General features: G+C 42.5%; 1 protein-coding gene across 1 annotated transcript in view; it reads right to left on the bottom strand.

Moving 5' to 3' along the window:
* SERINC5 (serine incorporator 5) overlaps positions 1-24,973 on the bottom strand; it is a 42,518-nt gene that overhangs the window by 6,883 nt on the left and 10,662 nt on the right. Inside the window, exons 2-11 of the mRNA XM_054809678.1 lie at positions 22,655-22,822; positions 15,344-15,522; positions 14,979-15,061; positions 12,043-12,136; positions 10,240-10,451; positions 9,315-9,410; positions 5,840-5,966; positions 4,127-4,193; positions 901-940; positions 79-226 (exon numbers count right to left, since the gene is read on the bottom strand). Coding sequence (XP_054665653.1) covers positions 79-226; positions 901-940; positions 4,127-4,193; positions 5,840-5,966; positions 9,315-9,410; positions 10,240-10,451; positions 12,043-12,136; positions 14,979-15,061; positions 15,344-15,522; positions 22,655-22,822 — 1,214 coding nt within the window. The remainder of the gene's footprint in view (positions 1-78; positions 227-900; positions 941-4,126; positions 4,194-5,839; positions 5,967-9,314; positions 9,411-10,239; positions 10,452-12,042; positions 12,137-14,978; positions 15,062-15,343; positions 15,523-22,654; positions 22,823-24,973) is intronic.

Here is a 24,973-nt window from a genome sequence, read left to right as displayed (position 1 = left end):
GGCAGAAGTTTTCATTCACATCTCCCCATCTCAATGCAGAGAGATATTAATTTCTCAGCTTTAAAGAAATATACTTACTGGAACCAATGAGTTACTGTCATCATTACATAGAGTGAAGCCAAGAAGAAAACAAAGTGGAAGTAGGCATAACTGTACACCGTGCCTTTCTTCTCATCGTAAATCACAGTCTGGCCTCCCCTTTTTTCAATGTGCTCTTCAGCATCAGCTGTAAGAGACAGGAAACAAAAAAACTTGCAAATTTAATGAGAACTGAAAACAGCAGCTGGCTTCACAAAGAATACAGAAAACATCTATGGTGTGACTTAGGAAAGCATGACACAGAGCAATAATTGAACATTTCCTTGCCCTCAGGGCATGGGCCTAAGCCTTTAGTAAAAGAAATTGAACCACCACTGAAATCCTGCCTTGTATCAGCTTCCTGGCCTACTGGCTATTTTTTGAGCATTTGGGCCATTTAAATTGCTCTACCTGTGTGATATTCTTCTGGCAAGTCCAAGCTGATAACCCTGATTGTACCAGGTCTGCAAACAGGGCACTCCCTTCCTAACTGACTCCCGAACCGCAATCCCTGCTGAGTTGCCGAGCCAAAAATCCAGCAGTCAGTCACACCCACAAGCAAGCAAAGAGCAGAGATTACTCTTTGTATGTTGCAGTAATTAAATGTTCTTTAAAGAATTATTAACTACCCTGTTGTTTTAAAATGGTATTGTTACATCTCTTGTTTCCTTCCCTAGCCTAACTTAGAGCACTTCAGCTGCTTCAGTCTGATATGCTACAGGAGGGTACAAGCCACTCTCCACCTGCAGCTGTGCCCTTACTCTTTTGTCTTTGGTCTGAAAGCCATAAGTGAGGTAAATTGTGCAGTAAAAATATAATTACCGTCTCCATCAGGCATGCAGCAAAAGCAGCAACGAGCTACCTGTGAAACAGATAACAGGAAGGGTAAGAGTCTGTGCTACAGCAAAGAAGGAGAACAGCTGGTGAAGGAAGGTCTGTTATGTGTACATTACAGACACTAATTTACAAAAGTCTGGTTTTCTATTTCCAACCAGCATAAAAGTCAAATTAGGATTTGCCAAGTAGTTCATAACAGCAGTTTCTAAGCTTTGGAAAAACGTACTCAGTAAGATTTGGAGCAAATTAACCATTCTTTAAGAATTACTCTATCTATTTTACATAACTCAAGGTCAAACACTGGTGCAAATAATGATGAGAAAGTGGTCAAAAAGCTACAGTAAAGTTGGTTGCACTTTAGTAGTTTAGAGAGGGCTTACCTCATCAGACTTGCATCTAAGTGCTTCTTAAATAAATAATTTCTCTACTGAAATGAAAGTATAAGGAACTTTTAAAACCCTGTTGCACAGGCTGGAAATCACAACTGCACAAGCCTAAGTCAGAAACGTACTTATATTTGTGAGAATTTGCTGAAATGGCATCAGAATGAGTACAAGAAGAATGACTAAAAGCAGAAAGATGGTTTTACTGCTTTATTTAAAAGATTATTTTTTTTTTTAACCAATGGTAAAAGGAAAGCTGAAATTTAAACTTCTTGTGTTGAGTGGTAATGTACATGAGAAAAGGGTGTTGACTATCCAGTCAACATATAACTAAGTGCATTTTCTGCACCAGATCACAGTACAAGTCAGCAGTTTCTGTAGGCATCACCAACATTTTTTGTTCTGATAAAATCCTAACCTGGGATTTATTTTGGTTGTAGTCTGATGAAGATAATGAACCCTGTTGGGAAAATTCCCTTCCCTAACTATTTTATCAATCAGTCTTTATAATATGAAAGTGTATTAACTTTGTTAACATATATTAGTTCACAGTATACACAGCAATGTAATGAGGTAGTGGAATTTTACTGGACTTTGGTATTTTTCATGCTTAAGTAAAACAAAGTGAAGGACATCCTGGCTCAGGAAATAAGCTTCTTGGAAGCTTAGAGCTGTCCATGAAGGATAAAAGATACCCCTGGACAACCAAGATCCTAGCTGCTCTGACAAGCATCCTAGCTGCTCTGACACATCTCTGAAACCCTCCCAGCATCACAGATAAGTAACTACTGCAAGACTGACTCCAGGGATGTCTGGATGAACAGACAAGCGTCAAGAACACTGCAGAATTACAGTGGCTTTGCAAAGTCTTACTATGACTAGTAATGAGTGGTGTGGGTATTAGTGATTAGTCAAATCATGCTGTACCTGAATACTTGAAGGGTATAAGGACCCTGTGTAAAACCACATTTGGAGTGCCCCAGTTTGGCTGGGATGCTTCATATGCATGAATAAATATTTACCCTTGTAATGCTATACTTTGCATTCTAGCCTCTCTCCTTGGTCAGCACAGGCCAGTTGCAAGTTTTCCTAACACCCCCAAAAATCAGATAGTAAGCCTTTAAGGTAAAGCATCTAACAGAAACATCAAATGGCAGTTTTTACCCTGCGTATCCACGATTACATGTACTCACTGAGTTCACAAACTCACGAAAAACTAAAAAGCTCATTCTTCTTTAAGAGACTGGCTGAGAGTTTAAATAAAATCCTCGTTCCGTATCTCTTTCTACTGCTGTGCCAAGCCTCACCTACGATGCCAGCCTGAGCTCCCCTTGGGGTGCACTCACATTCCAAATCAAGTGCTGGGTTCCCTCAAACTTTTTAATTAGTTGCAATTAAGTCCTTGCACACACAGAGTGATGCAATTAGCAACGCTGGCACACGTACCACTAACCCCTCATAACGCTCAGTTGTCTTCAGCACAGATGCTGACAGACCCTCTGTACACCACAAGCAACTGCAGAGCCACGTTCACACTCCTGGCCAGGAGACAAGGGCTCTTTGCCACAGGGAAGGCAATCAGAGTCCAATTAGTTGCTCTTCACCTGTCACTGCCTTATATTTATGTTCAGCAGCTCTTGTACTGCTCTTTAAAACCAAACGGTTGGCAAGCACTGCGGCAGAGAAGCCGGATCTTCCCAGGATGAAGGTGCCGCATCCAGCGCCCACGCTGTGCCAGCCGCCCCCAACCTTTGGTGAGACCTCCTCCGGCGTAATGCCAGCAAGGGAAGGCAGGTGAGCGTAAAGGGTGGCAGTTTTCTCCCCGGTGCCCTCAGCACAGCGTGGGAAGGCGCAGGTCCTGCCTGGATCTGCCTGAGGCAGCCCGAGCCATGTCTCTGTGCTGGATGCTGAGCCTGCGAGGGCTGGGGCCGGTGTGAGGGGCCACCGGGTGCTCAGCTCTAGTCGCACCATCCTGCCCGACGGAAGCTCCTCTGGCACTGACATGCTCCCACGGTGAAATGCATTTTGCTTCCCCATGTCCAGCTACTGCAAACACCAAGTGTCTCATCAGACACTTCTGCATTTTTGGGTTCTCACAAACAATCTGATTAAAGACTTGAAAAATAGACGTTAAAACTGCAGATGCAAGTAACACCAACATAGACAGAGTTAGGGATGGAGATTCATCCTCCAAACACACACGTACATTTGAAGAGAGACACCAGCAAGCCTAAGTAAGGGGTAACTGTTACTTAGCAAAAACTACTCGTTTCCCAGTGTTTCTGGGTGTTCCCATGATAAGAAGGCCAAAGAAATAGGCGGGTGGAATGAAGAAACAGGGATAAGAAATATAATCCGAGATGAAATTATAGGCAAAAAGAAAGGAAGTACTTATGTGTGGAAATAAAAAGAAGAGATAGGAACTTGGGATCATAGTCAGTTGCTATGAGAACAAAGGCAACCAGGACTGAAAACGTTTGAGAACGCCTCCACTTCTTTATCTGATATCTTCCCAGCAGCATGAGAGGACATGACCTTGTTTGGAGCACAACAAGATTTACAGGAAGTCTGCAGGATGTTAAATAAACTGCAAGAGCAGCAAATTATTTCAGTACATAAAGGCAGCTCCACGGGACCAGCAAGAGCTGCAGAAGGGCCAATGTGGACAAGTGTTCTAATGAGTCCATACCCAGAGGCACACAGCATGCATGCTACGAACAAGCTTTTGTTTTCACCTGATTACAGATTACTTAGCCATGAAAACATCAGCAAAAAAAGCACATGAGGAACTCTGCACAGAAATCCCGTGGGAGGAAGCAAGAACTCACTTCAGTTTCAGGTGTTGCATATATTCCCTTCAGCGCCTCTGAGCTTGCACGTGTTGTTGAGGTCAAACTAGGAGTAAAAGAAGACAGTGTCAAAACTCCCAGCGTAAGTACAAGCCCGACAGAGTGATTTTTCAACACCACAGCAAACATAGTCTACTCCAATGTCTAAGCTAAGCATTTGCCTGGACATAGCATCAAGCACTAAGCATGCAAAAAGTTTGTTCTGCACAAGTATTAACCATCCTGACAGACAGCCACTGGCCAACTCAGCCTGTATCACCAGCTTAAAAGTAGGTCACTCCTGAAAAGTGGTGAATTCATTACATCAGACAGGAGCAAAGCACTACACACTCCAATTTGCAATTCAGAAAAGATGTTCCCTGCTGTGCAGAACTCATGCTTTCATATTAACTTCACAGCCGTAACTTCAGCTCAGCATTTCTCTAAACATTTTGCAGCAAAATAACAGGTCACTGGGAGCAGTGAGTTTTCAAAAGTAAATTTCAACCGCTATTGTCAGTGTACCAGTCACTGGAAATCCCCTTCTTGTAGTTGTCTGGGGGGAATCCTTTCTAGTTTCTTCTGATTAGAAGCATTTCTTGCCCAGTCTTACCCTTTCAGGATGCGTAATGCAAAATTCCCATTGGCCACGGGGAGATGTGTTAATGCTTTGCTGTACACACTGAGCCTTAACAAGCAATACTTCAAAACATTCCCCTTGAAGGCCTTCTTATCTCCTCAGCTATGTAGTGCACTTCCCCTGCAGGCTATGTGAAAGTAGTCCGCATTCCCGAAACACCTTCCTGAGGCCCTGGAAATACTGTTGTAATGTGAACTAGATCCATGACACATAGTATCTATATATTTGATATCAGAATTAAATGAAACACATATGCATATTTTATAGCAGAAGAGTAGCTGTGTTACTTCTTCAGAAGTCTCTTCTTTTCACTTCAAAATTATGAAGGAGTTTCAGTATGTGAATTGTGAAGTGGACTGATTCAGAAGCAGAACCTGCTCAAAAACCTGCAGCAGACAGGCAGTGCTGTCTCCTGGGAACCTGCACAGCCAAAACAAGAGATACATCACCTTTCAACCATCTCCCGTCCCCACCCCGGAGCACAACTCAATTTCTTGATGTGAGCTGCAGTAACACAAGGTGAGCATCCCAACTATATGGGCACAAATAGTTTTTTTTAGAGCAGGAGATTGCTGGCAAATCCTCATGGCAGTACTGTGCTCATCACTTGTTCAAAGGAAGCCCTAAACCCTCCCAAACAGTTTTGTTCATTTTATAGACCCTCAAGGAACAGTAATAGCCTCTGCCAGGAGGCTACAGAAATTTCAGATAGCTTTTTTAGATGGACATAACTGCACAGAGTTTTTCTTACAGGAAGAGTAAATGAAGAATAAAAGCACCCTGAGTGTTTGGGATCATGGACAGCTGGAAGTTTTTTCCCTCCACCTCTAGATGTAAATTGCTCTATTCAGTTTTAATAAAATACATTTGTTTAAAAAGTTGTATTATCTTGCTGAACATTTTTGGCTAAAATATCTAACTGTTCTGAAACTAAGGAGAATACGAACCTTCCAGCTCAGTTCTATTCTACTTCCCCCCACTACTTTGTCTGTGTGAGGCCTGCTGTAAAGCCTTCACTAGCTGGACCACAACATTGCATTTACAGTGAGGTAACTGCAAACTCACAGACTTACCAAGAATATAAAATGCAGCCAAACAAAATGGTAGTACCCAGGCCAGTAACCAGGTTTTCATCTCTGTGTAGGCCTTGGCTAAATTCAGGTACACAGATTGTGATGTTCTGATTGTTTTCATCCAGGACTTCACAAAAGAAAGACAACAGTTAGCAATGCTCATTTCACTGCATTTCAAAGTAGTCTTCAGACTGAAGGTTTTCAGCAAAATACTTTTATTGCTTCAGACACTGGGTAGGTACATTTCAGCAGTTTCTACTTATCTTTTAAAAAGATCACACATAAAAATATTCTGTAAATCTGACCTGGCAGATTCTGTGTTTCAGCAAAACAAAAATGCAAGTTACCAGCGTACTAAAATTTCTTGTTTGACCAGAGCAGACAAACGAGGAAAAAGACTGTCTGGTGAACTAAGAAATAAGAAGTTGGAAGTTTACCAACACTTGACCCAAGACTATATAGCCATATAACAGCGACAGAGTGCAGATCTGAGACCATAAATTTCTTTGACAGCAGGGGTGCCTTGAGGACAAGTATGACACTCATACTCGGTGAAAAAAGGTGGTGTGTAGCTGCCCTGTATCAGATGGATATACAGAAGAACAAAGAAAAGGAGATGCACCGGTTAAAGGCAAGACTTAACATCTAAGCAAATACTACTTTTAGGTCCCAGGCAAGATTTTATCTTAACATCTGCACAAATACTAATTCTAGGTCCCTGAAATGAAACCAATTCAGTCCTCAGTGTTCCAAGATGCATCTGACTTTTTGGTGTCTGCTTGGGGTCAAAGCACAGCAGAGCAACAGCGTGCAGCATCACTCCAAAGCAAGAGATTACATCTGCACCTTATCTCAAATCAAGAGCTTTTTGAGCCAACCCTGCTTAAAGCAAACTGTGTTCCCATCTCCACTTTCCTTCCAGCAGCCACTCTGCATCCCCATTGTGTCATCACAACTGTTTGTAGGGGCAGAGGGCAAAATGTAGCAAAGGCTACACCCAGGTTAAAATTAAACTGAAAGTCAGTCCCCTGACCTGGTGGGGGAAGCCTCTGTGTGGCTCTGCAGGGCTGCACAAACAGCTTTATGGACACGCAGCTGGGACAGGGCGAACGTGGGAACAAAAGAAGGGATGGCAAGCTTTTATAGAATCATAGAATTATTTAGGTTGGAAAAGACCTTTAAGATCATCAAGTCTGTTAACCTAGCTCTGCCAAGTCCACCACTAAACCACGTCCTTAAGTGCCACATCTACATGTCTTTTCAAGACCACCAGGGATGGTGACTCAACCACTTCCCTGGGCAGCCTGTTCCAGTGCTTGACAACTGTTTCGGTGAAGACGTTTTTCCTAGTATCCAACCTAAATCTCCCCTGGTGCAACCTGAGAACGTTTCCTCTTGTCCTATTGCTTGTTACTTGGGAGAAGAAACCAACACCCACCGGGCTACAACCTCCTGTCAGGTAGTGGTAGAGAGCGAGAAGATCTCCCCTCAGCTTCCTCTTCTCCAGGCTAAACAACCCCAGTTCCCTCAGCCACTCCTCATAAGACTTGTGCTCTAGACCCTTCACCACCTTCGTTGCTTGTCTTTGGAGACACAAACAGCTTGGCCAGAGACGTGCAGAATCCCCCACCTGCGTCCATCAGGGACACACCTGCAGTAAGGCAGGTTGACTGTTTGGCAGGCCTTTTAGCTAAGATTGGCACCAATAAGGTAAGGCACACTGTGGTAAGCACAGGTTCAACAGATACTACCTTTTGTTTACCCATTCCTTCTAAAGACATTTGCAATTCTGCTTTTTGGGTGTTGCAAATAAATACTTGTAGCTTGCATTTTCTTCAAGCCTGGTTTGCAAGACGGCCAGTTTGCAAGTCCTTCCTTGAGGAATGAGTCAACATTAGGTAAGTCCATGGCAAATCTGAGCCACAGAGCATGGGACACCTTACTTAGTGCCAGCGCCCCATACATTCTCCAGCACATGCCATTGCAAAAGCTGCACAGGCCGATACGAGAGTTCTTATTACACAGACAGGGGAAAAAGGAGCATCTCTGAGAGCAGATGACAACTGAGAGAATTCTCTGGCCTGGGAAGACAAGGAGGAACATCTGATTCAGGAGGTCTCCAAAAGTGTGCTTGATGCATACTCTGACAAATGCAATAACCACACTTGCAATACATGCAAGAAGAATCAGAGCATTCACTTAACTGCTGAAGGCTTTGACTGTCACAAGCATAAAATAACATGAGACCAATGATTTAATACCATACATCACTTTCTTCCCCTTTTTTCACACTGTCTTATGAGTAATTCAGATGTCTTCTAAATTAGCTTCTATATTCATTCAAAAACACTGCATAAGCTCCATAAGTAAATCTTCCATCTAAATACCATCTGTTTTTCCTTCTTAGCTCTAGAATACATTTGTGTATGTGTGCCTGTGCCTTCTCAAGTGTGACAGAGAGAGATTCTTTTCCCCCATCTCTCCCCTTTCTTCTTGGGAGGTGTCTGTAAAAACTTCTCCTTGCTGCCAAAAGACTTATTTTCCTCTAGTTATTGTTGTTTCAACTATTCAACACTAAAAGTTGAGCAATAATAAAGAAGGGTTTTTTAGCATTACTAATTTGAACCGAAAAAAAAAATCCTCTTTAAGTGAATAGAATGTTACCTGGGAAGAGGAAACAGTTTGAGTTGTGCTTGTAAAGACTTGCTGTGTTTTTGTAGCACGAAGAACTTAAAACTCTAGGGAGTTCCCTACTGCTGGCTTGCAAAGGCAATGGTTAGAAGCCAAGTGGAGTATAGGAACTCTGCTGAAGAACAGCATCATCTCAAACAACTGCAACATAACTCCAAGTCCTTTTTCAGAATGTTTCCTCTCAAAACAAAAGACATATGGTATTCAAGTTTTTGCTCCATTAGGAGTCCAGAACGAAGGCTATCTATCATACCAATTCTAGGAGAAAAGAATTGATTTTAGTATCCAACTCTGATGGCCAGCACCTACTACCTGGTGGTGAACCTAGCGAACTTTTGGATCGAGCTGACCATTCAGCTTCTTCCAGAGGCATCCAAGAGGCATTTCTTCCAACTCCTTCCCCATCATGTGACCAAACACATTAAATATTTAGTCATGTCCTATCATACAAGAACATGCACTTGCTGCATGAAGGACAGGCTACAAGACTCTGGGAAATTTGTCTGTAAGAAACAGGCTGGAATTGCTCTGGGGCAACAGATGCAACTCACCCAAGGTAAGTTAAGCTCCCCTAGACCAAAGCATTTAAGATACATGGAGAGTGCCAATTGCATAGTCTCTCTGCTGCATTGATTTATTTTTAGTATTTGCAATTTCTTCTGCATAGGTCAGAACAGACCAAACTCAGCACTCCCATATGTCTGAATTTGTTAACTCAGGTTTGCTAAATTCTTGCTTTTAATACATTGCATGTCTAAAAGAATTAAAGCATTAGATAACTTACTAGTTTCTGGTGGCTTGCTGGATAGTGCTGAGAAAGTGAGGTACATAACGTAGCAGCTGATAATTCCTGACTGCAGCAAACCAGAATGGGGCTGGCCTTTACAAGAAAGAGGAAAATAAGTGATTTTTACAGACATTTTAACAAACTGAAAAAGAAATTCATATCCTTTAGAGAACAGCACACTAGTATCTTTCTGAAGAGTATCTTTTATGTTTTACTTAAAGCAGTTCATAAGTCTTTGAGACAGTTTAGATACATTTCCACTGGCACGTAAAGAGAAAAGAGTCTGTCTTTTAGTTCTGCTGGCTGTTTCAGAAAGGCATTAAAGATTCCCACATAAGTAAAGAATCACCACTCTGCTCTCACCAAAAGCACCAGCTTTCCAAAAGCTATTGACTAGCTGCCATGATAGTTTTATTTGCCTGTAAAATCTGTATTGGAGTTACTCAAATTACTATTTCCAGGTCCAATGTATGCAAGATACTAACAGCACACATAAAATAAACCGAAGCATGAAATACTGCTGTCAACTCCTCCAGATGCAAACTTTACAGATGGTAAATCACAAGCAGTCAAAAGTAAATGGTAAACAATGGTGAATGAGTTTGAAAGCTATTACTTCAACTGCTACCACTGCAAGAATTGTCTAAGCTCCACAACACATTACCAGCCATCAGCACGTGAGCCTTCTTTACAATATGACTGCCTGATGGCACACCCAAAAATGTCTCACACCTCTGTAGTTTTAGCAGCTGAGCTGATCACCAACAACAGCACTTCACAGTGCAAATAAAGGGACAGGGGCAAGAGCAGCACCAGCTCTGAACTATTGCGGGACTTTCTGCCCAGAACATGGTTCAGGCCTTCAGGCACACAACTGTGGCAGCACCAGAAACCCAGGAGAAGGAAAGATCAGTGGACTCACGATTCTGGACACAGGGAGATATGGCCACCAGCGACACAAAGAGGCACAGGCCACCATTAACACCGATCAGGACTTTGTTGTACATGCAGCCCTCTGAGCGTGTGTAGAAGAGAGCCATGAGAACCAGGGCTGCCACAGCAACCGAGTACAAGATGAGAGTGACCAGGGCAAGCAAACCATTCCACATCTGCTTGTGGTTTGCACTGGCAGTCCTGGGGAGAGAGACGCAAGCATCTTAACTTTGTCTTCCCTTCCCAAAATAGTAAAATTCTAATAGCAGAATAGTTCATATCCTCAAACACAAAAGACAGTGCTTACTTTCCTGAAGCATGTGTACATGACTACACCAACACAGGCCATTGCAAGGTTCCTCCCATGAAACAGAGGGAAACATTACTTAGCATTAGTGTTTATCTTCTGTATTATCTTGCCCAGCTGTTTCTGTAATTATAGCCCAGCGTGACTCCTAGAACTCCCAATGTCTGGGATCAGCCCGTCAGTGCATCTCAGCTCAATACTTCAGGGATTTCTTCAGCGGGAACGTGGAGTGCCCCAGGCTCAGCTAGCGAGCTGAGCTCTTCACCCAAGGATAGCAAAGGCATATTGCTTGGCATGGCCTCCCTTCTGCCCCTTGCGCTACCTTGACAGTTTTACTACTGTGTTGCTCAAAAAGCCTCCTCTCCATTTGGGTCTATTCCACCAGTCTCCCTCAGCTAAAGCATGGTCCATCTTGTTTTCCTATCTGAAACAGATGGTGAAAAGATCATCCTTTTCTTTTTTTTTTTTTTAGGAGTAGCAGCTAAAAAAGTCGTTTTGGCACAAATGGCTTTTTGGTGCATGGAAGGTTTATTGGTTTTGTTGTTGTTTTGTGGAAACATGACTTATTTTAAAAGAATATCTGATGTAGAGAATGCTAAAGTTAAATGCTGCTGGAAATCTTTCATCAACAGAAAAGCAGCTACAGTAATTAGCAGTAAATATATCTGTGGTATAAAGAGATGCCACCTCTTCTCCCTGAAAACAAGTATCTATACAAGCCCAAAGGTTTGCTAAGACTCTTTCTTAGCAGTCAGTATGCTAACTAGAACAAGAGAGGACCGTAAAGGTTTGTAGAGGAAGAAATGAGAGACAGAAAGGGTGGAGGTAAAGGCAGGAGTTCCCGCATATATGTGGGAGGACAATTAAAATATTTTAAATTGATGAGAGGCTAAGGGCTAGGAAGGTAATAGTAAATATGCTTAAACCAGAAATTAAGTCAATGCCAAAATGGGGTACATGTGGGTTGATAATGGAATCTTGCATATTTAGATGAAAGCAAAGAAGCTGAAGAGAAAGTAGCAGTTCTCATGTTAAGTAAAAAAAAAAAAAAAAAAAATTGATGTGCATTAGCTGACACAAAAAAGCAGGATTTACCAGTTTACATCACTGCACACAGTTTTACTGTTACTTTTTTCCAAATCCAGTTTTATTCTCTTGCACCACTCTGTTTCTTAGCAGGTATATTTTCACATAAAATACAAAACAACTAAAAGTAAGAGTTTTGGGGTTTTTTACTACTTGTTGGAAGCCACGCAATTCAGGTTAAGAATAAATCAGCAGAGTAGAAGTGAATAAGGAGGAAGCCTCTCCGCTGGGGAAGGAGAAAAGTGGATGAAGCAAAGATGAACAGCTCAAAATATTGACATTAAAGTGTCCTGTTTGAGAAATTATATCCATGCTACTTTTAAATTCTTGGTTACGAGAAATGTATTGTTCAGGAGTCCACCAGAATTTTGCACAAATAACTACTTGCCCAACACATACCAATTTTTATTCCATTTGTGTGCAAACTCAACAAGCAGGATGAGCTGAATGGCAATGAAAAGGAAACCTCCTGTTGCTCCTACGTAGCGCCAGGCTGCAAGGCAGAGAGGCAGAAAATAGGTCAAACTGCAGTCGCCTTTCCCTTGAGATAAAATAGAATTATTGTCTATGCAGTGAAGCATTTACACGGTTTGAATATCTGAAGCCCACAGATGTAGCAGGAGATGAGAGATTTCAGCTGAAAGGCCAGCTCAGCTAACTCAAGATTAACTCCCTGATGAATTCAGCTTGCAATGTGCTACACTTTCAAAATAAGCCTGTTAGGACATTTACCGAGGCTCCCTAACCTAGTGAATTTTTGTGGAGACTATGAGTTACTATATTCAGACAGAAAATACTGAAACCTTTATTTGTGACTGGCAGGAGGGAGGTGGTATGAAGGCATTTCACAGGAATCTAAACCCTGAAATTGCAAGGTACTGGAACCCAGTACTAAATAGGGCAATTTCTTCCCTTCCAGAATCCAGTACCACAGAAAAACAAAGGTGGGGCTTATCTATTTACAAATGCTGTCCTGAGCCACTCCTAAAGAGATGGGAACATTTGGTATTCACTGACTAGTTTTAAGACAGGTTATTTGACTGCTTAACCATTGACCTACATATACTGTATTTGGGTAGCTGTTTGGATACCTCGGACAACAGATCTTTTATGTGCAACATCAGAAGTCTCTGAGGAAATACAGACACCTATTTAAAGGTTTAGTTGCTTATACAGCTTGTTCTGCTGTGCAGTGCATAGACTATGCATGACTCCAGGTGTGCAGCTGGTTTCAGTGAAGATAACCGAGGAAGTGCATTCACAAAGTTCAGTCATATCCTACCATTGTGTTTTCCTTTTAAAAAAAAAACTTGTATAAGTGAAGTGGAAGAATAGAACAGTCAGGGCACATTACGTAGAGATTTTATTTATTTATTTATTACTGTACCATAAGCTCATTATTTGAAAGCAAGCAAAAATACATTTGTCTGGTTTTGCTAAATGTATTATATGCACTTGATAAGCATGTTGTTCTTCAAATAAACAAAACAAGAAGCTAGCATGTAAAAAAGTACATAAAAATAGGCAGGGAACAAGGTGTGCACGTGTGTTTGGGAGAGACAGAGAAGAAAAAAAGCAGACCACCAACAGAGTGAGTAATTAAATAGCCTGACTGTCAGGGTCCCCCACTGCCACAGGCAGGACACTGCAGGATTGTTTTATGGATCTATCATCGATAAGGTTAGCCTGGCCAGTGTGGATTTAACGCCACAGCCCACACAAACCTAGTGCTTGCACGTAATACTACTCCTCCATGATTAACGAACTGCTAAGCATGGGAAGCATGGCAAGATTTTTTTTTTAAGAAAACAAGAATGCTCAAAACAAAAAAAATGTTTAAGTTTCTTGATGGGAGGAAAAAAAAAGGGAAAATAATACCACACAATACCCAAACCATCTGTAAATCTCAAGTTCAGGGGCTGACTGGAGGACAGTTCAGCAGAATATGCAAAATGCAGCTTTAGACAGAAAAGTCAAGAGCTAATTTGGGGAAGAAAGCTTGTTATGCTGTATCTCCACAGTAGGTTAGACTGCTGTTGAGAAAGAGCACTCTAATCAGCACAAAAAGTGCTGTTTCCCATTTTTCCCAAACACTTCCTTTCTTGATGACTTTTCACAATGAAAAGTGTCACCCGCAAAGATGATAGACAGCCTCGCTTGGTCACAAGTACAAGGCATTGCACTGCTACATCTTTCTAATCCAAACAGTGATTAGATACTAAGGACAAGCACACGCAGCCATCCCATGACCTTGCAGAGGCCTAAGGAGCCCTTCACTTCTGGGGCATCAAACTGAACTATGACCAAACAAATGGCTAGTATGAACAAGAAGCTGAATGACACCTATCAGTGGTTTACTTGAAGTGGCTTTTACCTTAGTTTCCCAGAGCACAGTGTCTGCCCACTCTATTCTCTTCCCCGTGTTACTCCTTCCTCTTCCCCTTTTAGACACCCCAGCTAGAGGAGATCGGTGTTGACAACACATGTAACCAAACAGTGGAAGCAGGCAGCAGACACACCGCTCCTTTGTGTTACTGATCCCACCCCTTTCCACCTGTAAGCTCAAAGGGCTTACAAGTACCTGGCAAACTAAAGAGCACAAACTCATCTTGGTATCACCGGGATTTTAGCTCCTAGCCCACAAGAGGGTGTGAGAAGCTCCCCTCTAGAGCTGGCATTTAAACACTGGGCTAGTACCAGCGCATGCCTGTGCAGTGCCAGGGCATCTTCCAAAACTGGAAATGCTTCAGGCACAGCACCCTCAGCAGAGCACTCGCAACACACCCCAAGTCTAATTTTACCTTACCACATTTACGCCACCAGTCTGAAAGGTAAGAACATCCCAAATTCTTTTGTGGCATTGCAGGTTTCCAGGCAGCCAACACCATTGCCCAGCAGGCCACGGTGCCTCCTGCACTGCCACCTCTCTACTGTGCAGCACGGCCCCTGGCTGCCACGCTACGGCAGAGCTACCTGCACAAGCCAGACCAACATGTGGCTCTGCCTTCTTGAGTGAACAATGCCTCGTGCACCATTACAGCTCCCCGCTTCTTAAAGAACTTGCAAGACTGCACTGCAGTGGTATTTTACCTACCCATTTGGCCTGCTCTTGGTCAGGAAAAAAACATGCTCTTTACTGCACGTTCACATGAAGACCACGTACTCTACGCACAGCGTTCCCCTCAAGCAGCTCCAAATATTCCTTTTGTACCTAGACTATACAGGCTTTAATTAAAGAAATACAGTAATGTTCACGTTGATCAGACCTTTAGGATTTATAAGCACTCACAAGGTAGTACAGAATAAAGCAGCATAACAAAACAAGAAGGACATACCATTGAGGAAAGTGTCCTGATCAGGAATGAAGAAGGCTCCTGAGCACATTGCTGCCAGAAGTATAAGTTTAAAAAGCCAGAATCTGGATGAGAGTAAAAAAAAAAAAAAAAAAAATCATCTGGTTGTAATAGGAATTAGAGGTCTTCAATTCAACCACCATGAGAAATCTTTTTTTAAAGCCCAACAAGAGAAAAAACAGCCTTTGATGACTGACACTTTAGTTTTAATTTGACTGCATTATTTCTGACAAAAGCAGTAAAATCACTTTTTTCTTTTTTTTTTTTTCCTTCCTACACCCAACTGGCAAGTAGGCAGCACAAACCTGTAAAGGAAGTGGAAATTAAGCAATCAAACAAATACTCACCCATTATGAATGTATGCTCGGCAGCTTTTGCTGCTGTTAATTTTGATAGTGAACAAGAAGAACAAAAAGAAGAAACAGGCCATTCCAAAACAGACTTTGTACACTGCAGAGTATCCCACCAACTTCTCACACATCTCGCCCGCCTGAATACCCTTGCACAGCTCCTTGTAGAAGGGAATCTGAAAAGCATAACACATTACAAGCCGTTAGATAAGACGCAGGGCTCCTTGTAACCAGGCGTGTCTAAGTCTATGCACCACCGACTTTTCACTGGCTTTATTTAACACCTTTCACTCTTGATAGCCCTCAGCCTGGATTTAGAGGTTTCAAGGAACATAAAGAAATGTAAACCACAAGGGACTGCAGTTGTTCAGAGCCTCCACTCTCAACTCCTTCCAGATGTTTCAGGTACAAGTCCACCTACCTTTTCTTCAGCTCTGTTGGCTTAAGCCATCCCTGCCCCTTACTGCCTATCCCCTCACCCCGGGGACCTTCTCCCTTCTTCCCATGCTTTAAAGCAAAACACTTTGATTGCTTCAGTAATCCAGTTTACATGAGCCAGATCAGTGGTTTTACCAGCTGAATGGGTATGAATGGGGCTGCAGGGCAGGAAGCTCTGGCTCGAGCTGCCCTTGGTGGAAACGCAGACTGAAGCACACCCAAGCAGCAATGGGGGCAGCAAGCTCCCTCCCCTCCATCACAGCCTCTGAAAGGGAGTTGTGCCAGTTGCCCTGATTTTGCTTTAAGTTAACAGAGAGGTAGGAAAATTCCACCTTTCTCCTGACTCATTAAATATTTGCCTTTGAGGCCTTGCTATTGCCACAAGGGAAAGCAAACAGCTGCACATTTTGGCTTCAGTTTCACCAGGCAGACATGATGCTGGATGCTCAAAAAAGCAGGTCTGTGTGGCCAGGACCCACTCCTGTGGGGTGCCTCAGTGTAGACACCCCTCCTCGCTGCCAGAGGAGCCATTCAGCTGCACAGAAATACAGGCATTTAATTAGAAAACCACCATTCGTTTCAAAGAAAGAAGGGCCTCTCTGCACACACAGAGCCCTCAGCTGAGGCCGGTGAGACCAGTCGAGCAACACATCAAACCCTTGAGCTGATCACTGCTACCTGCAAAGGCAACTGGAGGAGACAGAAGACAATGTGTGCCAGGACACAACATGCACAAATAAGTAACTTGGGCAAAAGAAACGGGAATCAGAAAGCATTCAGCCAGGCCACATTTTGCTTAGGAAAAATATACAAAGATTGTTGGCAACACCGTCCTTTAACATTTCCAAGACATTAGTAAAGACAGGATTCTCTCCTTCCTTCAGCAGGCAGGTCAGTACACAAAATCTGGACAGGGAAAGAACAAGCGGGACCTGAGAGCAAGTGATCAGGCTCCTTTCCCAGCTGGGTAGAAAGCCATCTGAGATGCAGGAAACAAGGGATAAACACATAAACTGCCAGCTTCCAGCCACCAGGCTCTGAAAGCCTGCTTCCCTCAGCAGGGTATGCAACTTCTCATCCTGTGCCAGCAACCCAAACCAATCAGGAGCAAAACAACCCTCCTAGCAGTTTCCCAAAAAGAGCAAATATTTTAGCAGCTCACAGCAACACTGAGTTGCTGTGCTAAGGGTAGCAAATGTAACTACAGTACTGAGGGATCCTAGGTGAGCCAGAAACAGCCGAGATGAAAATCAGGTGTCAATGCAGCTGCGTAGTGTTACAAGAACAGATTCAAGCTGGGCTACTATGAGATACTCTTTCAGAGGTAACTCAGAGATGAGTAGCCACTGTGTAAGAAGCTGGACAGTAAATGAGTTAACTGTGGCTAACTTGCATCCAAGAGATTTTAGAGAGCTCCTGAGAAATTGTCTGGAGCATCAGCGGTGCCTTTCCCAGGTCTTGAAAGGCAATGAAATGTCAGACTGGACAAACATTTGAATGCCAACATTCAAAACAAGCAAATGGATTAACTGGAATAATTCAGAGACCTATCAATGCCACTGTGATGCCAGGGCAAGCCAAGGGGCCACAGCAATGCCAGGGAAAGCAACTGGGCTATCAATTAATGCTTTCCAGTTCTCTGCTTATAATAACCATTAATCAGTAGAGATTAATAAGATGCATAATATTGAACTAACAATATTTCTGAGAAAATTAGATATTTGTGTGATAGAGACAATACGACTATCCAAGGAGACAGATTTCTTTAAGATCTGTACTTGGCACCAAGCAGCATTTTGTTTATAAGACTTACAGAACAAAACAAAACAATACCATGGAACTCGATTAATCAGCTAGCTAATTAAAAACAGATCTCTGGGTAACTGTAAATGGGCATCTTATTTAATTGTATAGGTTTCTACTGAGATCTTGATGGGATTTTGACCCTGTATGTTCTTTTCTCCATTTAGTAGTAATTTCCTTACAGATCTGGCTGAGAGGAAATGGATGGATTCACTAGAACAATAGCTCAGTTTGTGCCTACACAAGCAACAAAGAGCTCAGCTGTCCTGTAGTACGCACAACACTATGCAGTAATAAGTGATGGCCACAGGAATAGTCCTGTGGGATTGAATGCCCTTTTTGGAGACCCTTGATCCTGAAGGAACAAAACAAGAATAAAACCAAACTCTCGGGGGCCCCGGCAGATAATAAACACAAGCACAATGCTGGGGACAAAAGGGCTGATGTAATGAAAAGGGCATGTTTTCGTGACAGGATGGTCTACTGCTGGGAACAATTTATCAAGGCTTATATGACTTCTTTACTGAAGGTTAAAAAATACTAATTTTTTTAAAAATTCTGTATTTCTGAAACATGTTCAGCTGCTGAGCAGCCTGCCCAGCCTATGTGATTTACCAGACTTTCCGTTTGCTGGATAGTTTGGCCAGCTGTTAAAGTCACAGATTAGTTATTTGCCAAGGTTGATATAGTGAAGTGTCTACTTTTATACCTTTAAAATCAATGGAAGCTAAATTCTTTGGCCTCCGAGTAGGGGACAAAACCATCTTGCTGCAGAAACTCAGTATCCACTCAGATAATGTAAACGCCTTGGTTGCTACGCAAGCAATGATGTTATCACAGCAAAGTTGGTAATTTTCCAAGTGCAGTGAAACCCTTTGAGATGATGGCAACATCTACAGAAACAGGGACAGACTGCCCCAAACTTGCTTTCTCCCCTCACTGTGAGCTGCTGGTGCCAGAAATAAACGCAGTGCAAGAAGCAAGCCAACACGGCCACACCGCATCCAGGTTCCAGCCAGCTGGGGCTTGGCCACCTCTGAGATTGGGTTTGTCTGCACCCAAACGTGTGAATACAAGAGAGTGGGAAACAGCATCACAGGGGGAACAGGAAGGAAGAATTGTGTAGAAACGGGCCTGAAGAGCCTGAAGGAGACTGCTTTCATCTGGACGTCCTCATCCAACAGAGGGAGAATGTGGCAGATGAACTTTGGTTTGGAAATGGAGGAAACATGAAAGAAAATCTGTGTAGGTGGGGAGACAAGGGCAAAAACCCCAGGTAAACCGGCCTGCCTTGAGTGGCTGAGAAATGGAATAGAAAAACAAAAAACAATTGGACCAAAACACATGCCATCTTGCATTAATGGCTAAATTCTTCTGAGAAATAGGCAATGGGCATCTGCACTTAAAAACCTCATTTTTAGTAGCAAATTTGGGTTTTAACATACTATAATGCAGTTAAGGGCCAAGTTATAAACCTGGATGGGGAAACAAGCCTGAAAGGATGCTCTGCCAGAACATGTAACCATCTACAACAGAAATGCTTTGACACAACTGAACTGTTTTTTACTGGTGTTTGTTTTCCTGAAAACATCCTTCTTATTTTTCCTTTCATTATTTAAGTATGACAAGGATATTTTCAGGGTGAAACCACTAGTTTTGAAACAGCTTTAACATTAAAAATTTGATTAAAAAAAATCAAAACACTATTTCAACAAAACAATTCTCTTCTCTTAATTATCCTTTGAAAGTCTGTAAAATGCAAGGTTTTCCTTCAACAGAACATTTGTGAGTAAAGCTGTACCTGTGTTTCAAAAAACCAGAATAACTGGAAAAAAGAATAATATATGGATCGAGGCACAGAAGCACTTCGTCAAGTTGGGTCCTGCTTTGCTTCATTTTGGAACAGAGTCAAGTCTCTAAATCATTTTGTGTAACTGCATATTGGTCTTTTCTGTCATTCTGTCCCCATCACTGAGGCTCTTATGCCTTGATTGATGCTCTACCCCATCTTTTGCCTTGATACACAACCTTGCTTCTCTGAAATCTATTCTACACACTAATATTCAAAATATTTTCCTGATCAAAACCATCCACTCCTCCTCTACCCCTCCACTGCCTCTTGCTTCTTCACCAGAGATCAAACACAAATGTCTTGGTTTCTTTGCACATTTTTCAGAATTCAATCCTTTGAACCTCTCTCCCTTGGTGTCCCATGGACATGGGAACAGCTCAGGAGATGGAGAAGAGTGAATACAACAGAGAAAAACCTCCCCTCCCCACACAAGACACCGTTCAATTCTTCAGTTCACCACAAAATACGATGTCCTCAAACTACTGCTGGTTACATTAGTACCCCAGGGTTTTTAAACCACAACCAAATACTCCACGGGTACCGCGTTCTCCCACTGACATGGTTTTGTCTACCTGCCGACTTTGGTGAGGATGTGGAAGCTGAGCTCCCTGGGACAGTGCCTCATTTTTCCAGCCATGTTGCAGGGCACAGAGCAGGTCCCCGGCTGTGAGCTGGCACCTGCAGAGTCTGGCACCTTGGGATGTGAAAACCTGTCCTGAACGTATTTTAATAGACAGAATGCATGACCATGGGGGTAGATAAATATTGCAGAACAAATACAAACATTTTTTAAAAGTCTCTTTTTAAGGTGTCATTAAGAGATGTACATTTTCTGTTGCTTCCTCTCAAAATAATGCCAAAGGACCATGTGCTACAACAAATACTTTTAGAACTACTTTAGACTTGGGAATTTATAGCAAATCAACTGAAAAAACTTCTCACTGACAAAAGAGAGATCCACATAACATCAGCAGGAGTATTTGAACTCTAAACTGGTAAAGCAGACACACAGTTCCCTGCCAAGATTACGGCTCCATAAAGGACTGCACTAATATTTTAAATTTTAAATAATTTTAATAACTTAAATTTTAATACAAAAATTTAAAAATGCTGATTAAGACTAATTAAAATTCTGTCTCCTCTCAAGAAAGAGAAGGTGAGGTCCTAGAAGCATCATGCAAAGTGTTTGCTTACAGTCTGCCTTCAGGAGCTAGGAGTGCTCCACAATCCAGCCAAAAGCGAAGGAATCAGTAAGTGCCCAACACTTTCAAAACAGTTCATCACTGGAAAGCTGAAACTGGTTTGTCTGAATAAGTATTTTCAAGGTGCACTCTATTACAATTGGGCTGAATTAGCTTCAGGAGCCTTTGAACTTTTAACAGTCCCGAACATAATTATTAAATTATACAGCAGATAAAGAAAGCCTACTTTCACATGGTCCATTTCCCATTCAAAGACATCAAATGCTCTAAATTAAGAGGGTGATTATCTTTCCACTTCACACTAACAGCTACTCTTTGTGTCATTTCTTCCCACACTGAGCTTTCAAGACTATGAACTGGAAAAGAAATTTGGCAATACTGAAAAGCATGTTGTTGAAGGCTTCTTGAATCACTTTTCTGTGGGATAAAGAGCAAGTATTTTTTGTTTGGGATACAAGCTGCATTAAAACCGCACTACTGATGGAAAACGACTTTATGAAATTTGGATATGAGCACGTAATTTGTCTCCCACACACTTGAGTTCCTTGGGTTATTCACTTTATTGCCAAGCTAAGCATCTAGTAAGTCAAAGTAATTCCTGGCAAGCAATTTCAGCACGCATATGTTGAACAGTTTCTCAGTCGCAGCTCACAGGCAAGCGTATGTCTGTACTGGGTCTTACAGGGCTGTCAGCAACTTCTGGTGGTCAGGGGTAAGAAGGTGGCACTAGGATAACTCAAGTAAAGCCCTATTAAATGAAAGAAAATTAAGGCAGAACATACAAAGAGGGTATAATGGGAATAAAGAAAAATCACTGGCAGCAGACCACAGAAACCCTCAAACTAGCCTAGTCATAACCCCAGCCCGCTGGTTCATCTGTGTTGCAGGCACTACCACCAGCTTTTGGATCTGGGCTGCTGCGGAGGGAAGTGTTTCAAAGACAACTGAAAGTCAAGCGCAGAAGGTAAGCAGGGCATCAACTCGACCAACAACTGGTTAAACGAGGAAACAGCCTCAACTGTGCACCCATTGGCACTCCCTCTTGGGAAGGTTAACACAAAACAACTAGATGCCTGCAGTGAGGGAAGTCTTCTGAACCTCCAGGGCAAGTACATTCACATCCTCAAAGCAGGCCTGATGCCATGTTTGGTGTAGAAACTTAATTTTTAAGAATTAAGCAATCCAGCCATTGTTCCCTCTACTTAAAACCAGATTTCTCTTTTTGTAGTTTGTAGAGGGCAAAAGAGGATTTGCGCTACTGAGAGCAACTTGGGTGGCTTAAGAAACCAAACCAAAGATGTGGTACCACAGGTCTAATATGTGACCGCAAGCAGGCTGGTGAGCATTTAGCTTAGAAAAGTTATATTAAGACTCAGAGAAACTTGAGTTTTAATACCTAGTTTTAGCCACAGCTCCTTTCATACTTTTGAAGCTTTTTAATTAAAAAGACAATTACAGATGAGCAATATCTGCTGTGGTTAGAGGCCACGTGAACATGATGACTGAACGCACACTGAAGAAAACCCCTTGTAAAGGATACACAGCATTGTGCATTGAGGTAGTCTGTCACACAGCACCAAGAATACAGAATTAAAATTATAAATGCAACACTTGAAGAGTTATTTTCTAATTTGCTGCTTCTGCTATTAAACAAGTTGCCAGAGAGGAGCTCAACGTTAGACTGAATCGATTTGTTCTACTATAACATGGTCCCTAATAGCCTCTAGTGACACTACCCGTGCAGCAAACCTGGGATGGGTTCACTGCAGCAGGTTTCCGCACGAGGAATGAGGAGGAAGGCTGCTAGTGCTGTGTGTTGTGAAACACACTCAATAGGTGAGCAATTGACAGGAAGAGGCTGAGCATGGAAAATCATCCCGTCTGGGTTTGGAAATGGATGGGTGAAGGGAATTGACCTCCTCTTCTAAGGGAGCACCTCTATATATGAAGAGCTGTGGAAGGAGTCTCTCATTTCCTTCCAGGGGCAACAGTGGGTTCATCTCTCTTACTTACGTGCATTTTCATTTCGTTAGCTACTGTTGTTGACATCATGACACAACAGATGATAGTCACCAGGATGAAGTAAAGCGCATACATGAAGCGGGTGCTGGTTGACTGTTTGATCTTGGGGCAGCATTTGCAGCACAAGGAACAAGCAGCAGTACCACAGCAGCAGGCCAACTGGAAAATAAGACAAAAAACACAAGTCATTCCATCACTGTCTTTAGGTTTCTGTTGCAAAAGTCAGACAGGGGAGCTGGGAGACTTCCTGTAAGACTCCAGAATTTCTTAAGTCCTTTCCTCCCAGCTGAGCAGTATTTAAGTGGAAGCAGACTGTCTTGTTTACCAAAAGTCACTAGGTTTAAACACATCAGTTTCTAGCTTTCCCACACGCTAAGGATGAGAGTGAAGAGGATGAGGAGGAACCACTCCCAATTTCTTAATCCTGCTCTTTGCTATCTCTGTGCATCTTGTGGTCCTGACACGTTTCAGCCAGCAGAACAGGCATTGCAATGGTAAGGCTCTATTTCCTGTAATACACTCTCCCCACTCTTAGTGAAAAAACAAATGTGCACAAGAAGGGCACAGACTCCAAAACTGTTTGCTTTTAACATGCAGACAAAACTATTTTCTTTCTAAGACAAGCTGGAAGTTTTGTTTCAAATCAACCAGTACAGATCCATTTCAATTCACCAGAACCATACTGTCCTTTTTAAGGTGCCCTTTCTGGTACACACACAGACAAAAACTTTTTTTTTCCCCCCCTACAGAATTTTTATGCTACTAAAGAATTTGAGCAAATTAAAGGGGGAAGAGAAAACTGTTTAAGCCACACTTTGGGATAGTTCTGCTGAAGGCTTTAAAAACAGACAACAGTTACAAAAAACCTCCAAACAAACTCAAGCCAACAAACAAAAAATTACATTAACAGTTCTAAATATTTTGGACAGTAGAGAAAGAATCTGGAAATACTTGGCTTACTGCAAACAAAGCAAAGATAGCTGAGCTAAATGCCAAAATGCAATGGCACCTCTTGTACTGAGGAAAGCCAGAGAAGAAATGCAACTTCATAGTTATTTAGATATGCTTTGCAAATCTGAAAGCAGTGACTCCACATGCAAGATGGCAGGGAAAAAAATCCACAGCTGCAAGGAAAATAATACCAAATCACACTTTAGCTGATACTGTCTCCAATGTTTAAATGTTATTAGAGACAGAATTCCTTGTGTATTTTAGCTCTTTTCTACCTGCAACTGAGGGTCCACCAAGATTAAAAACAAGCAGCATAGCAAAAAGCACATAACTGCCCTATTCAACAGGGAAAAAGGTACTGAATAAACCCTGAAAGTGATCTAGCTTGATGCTTATTAATTCCTTACTGTGAACAGTATCATTAACTTTCAAAGAAGCTGGGTTCACCTTCCCTGCCTTCTGCTTTTAGAAAAGTCATATATAAAAATATAAATATAAGCCTTATTTTTATACATAAGGTGGCACTGTCCTCGGCCAGGCCCTTCTTTGCAATAAGCAGCAGCTTCGTATGGTTCCCATGCTTAACCCAGCAGCTGCAACCGCAGGAGGGATTTTTGAACATCAGCAGGCGGCCAGGAGCAGGGAACCTCTTTCTCAGGTCTCACTGCTGCCAAGCCAGAGCAACCTCACTGCTCAGTGCTCCCATTTTTGAGGGGCTCCCTGTGGCTAGTGTGCAGCACAGGGGCTGTGTGCTGCCAGTGACAGGGGCTTGAGCACACCGAGGATGCTTTTTCCTGGCATTTCCTTAGCCCTTGGAAGGGCCATGGCGATGTTCAGGGGCCCCCCTGCTTTCTAGCAAGCTATTGTACAGGATGGATGACTTTTCTTAGCCCTTGCCAAGGGATTCAAAATGCACAAGTGCCACATTTGAGTCGCCCAGGCAAACTTCACTGGCTTGTATGTGCCATCAGGCACCAAACCACTACACGCTGCTCTTCTCCCAGGACATTTCCTCTTCCAGCATCAATGACTGACCTGGAGAAGTGGGTTTCACATGTGTGTTTGCAAACACGCAGAGCTGATGTAACTCCACAGAATCTCACAACCAGATTGGTTGATCAAAGAGCCCCAAAATATTTCGAAGAAGTGTCTTGAAAAGACTCCCAGCTTATCGTTTCCTTGCCATGACTATCTGCTGCAACACCCCAGCTCAGGCTTCCTGCCTTCAGCCCCACAGAAAGGGGGTAGCAGATGGGCCCTTGCTTTGCTCGACAATGGCTCTTCAGTTTGCAGAAGACATAAAACGGGGACAGCCCAACCCAGCTTCCACGCTGCCCTCCTCTCAGTTCAATGCTGGAT

The sequence above is a fragment of the Grus americana genome, chromosome Z, assembly GCF_028858705.1.
Source record: "Grus americana isolate bGruAme1 chromosome Z, bGruAme1.mat, whole genome shotgun sequence".
NCBI classification, from domain to species: domain Eukaryota; kingdom Metazoa; phylum Chordata; class Aves; order Gruiformes; family Gruidae; genus Grus; species Grus americana.
The sequence above is the reverse complement of the archived record's forward strand: the minus strand, read 5'-3'. Positions and strand labels throughout refer to the sequence as shown.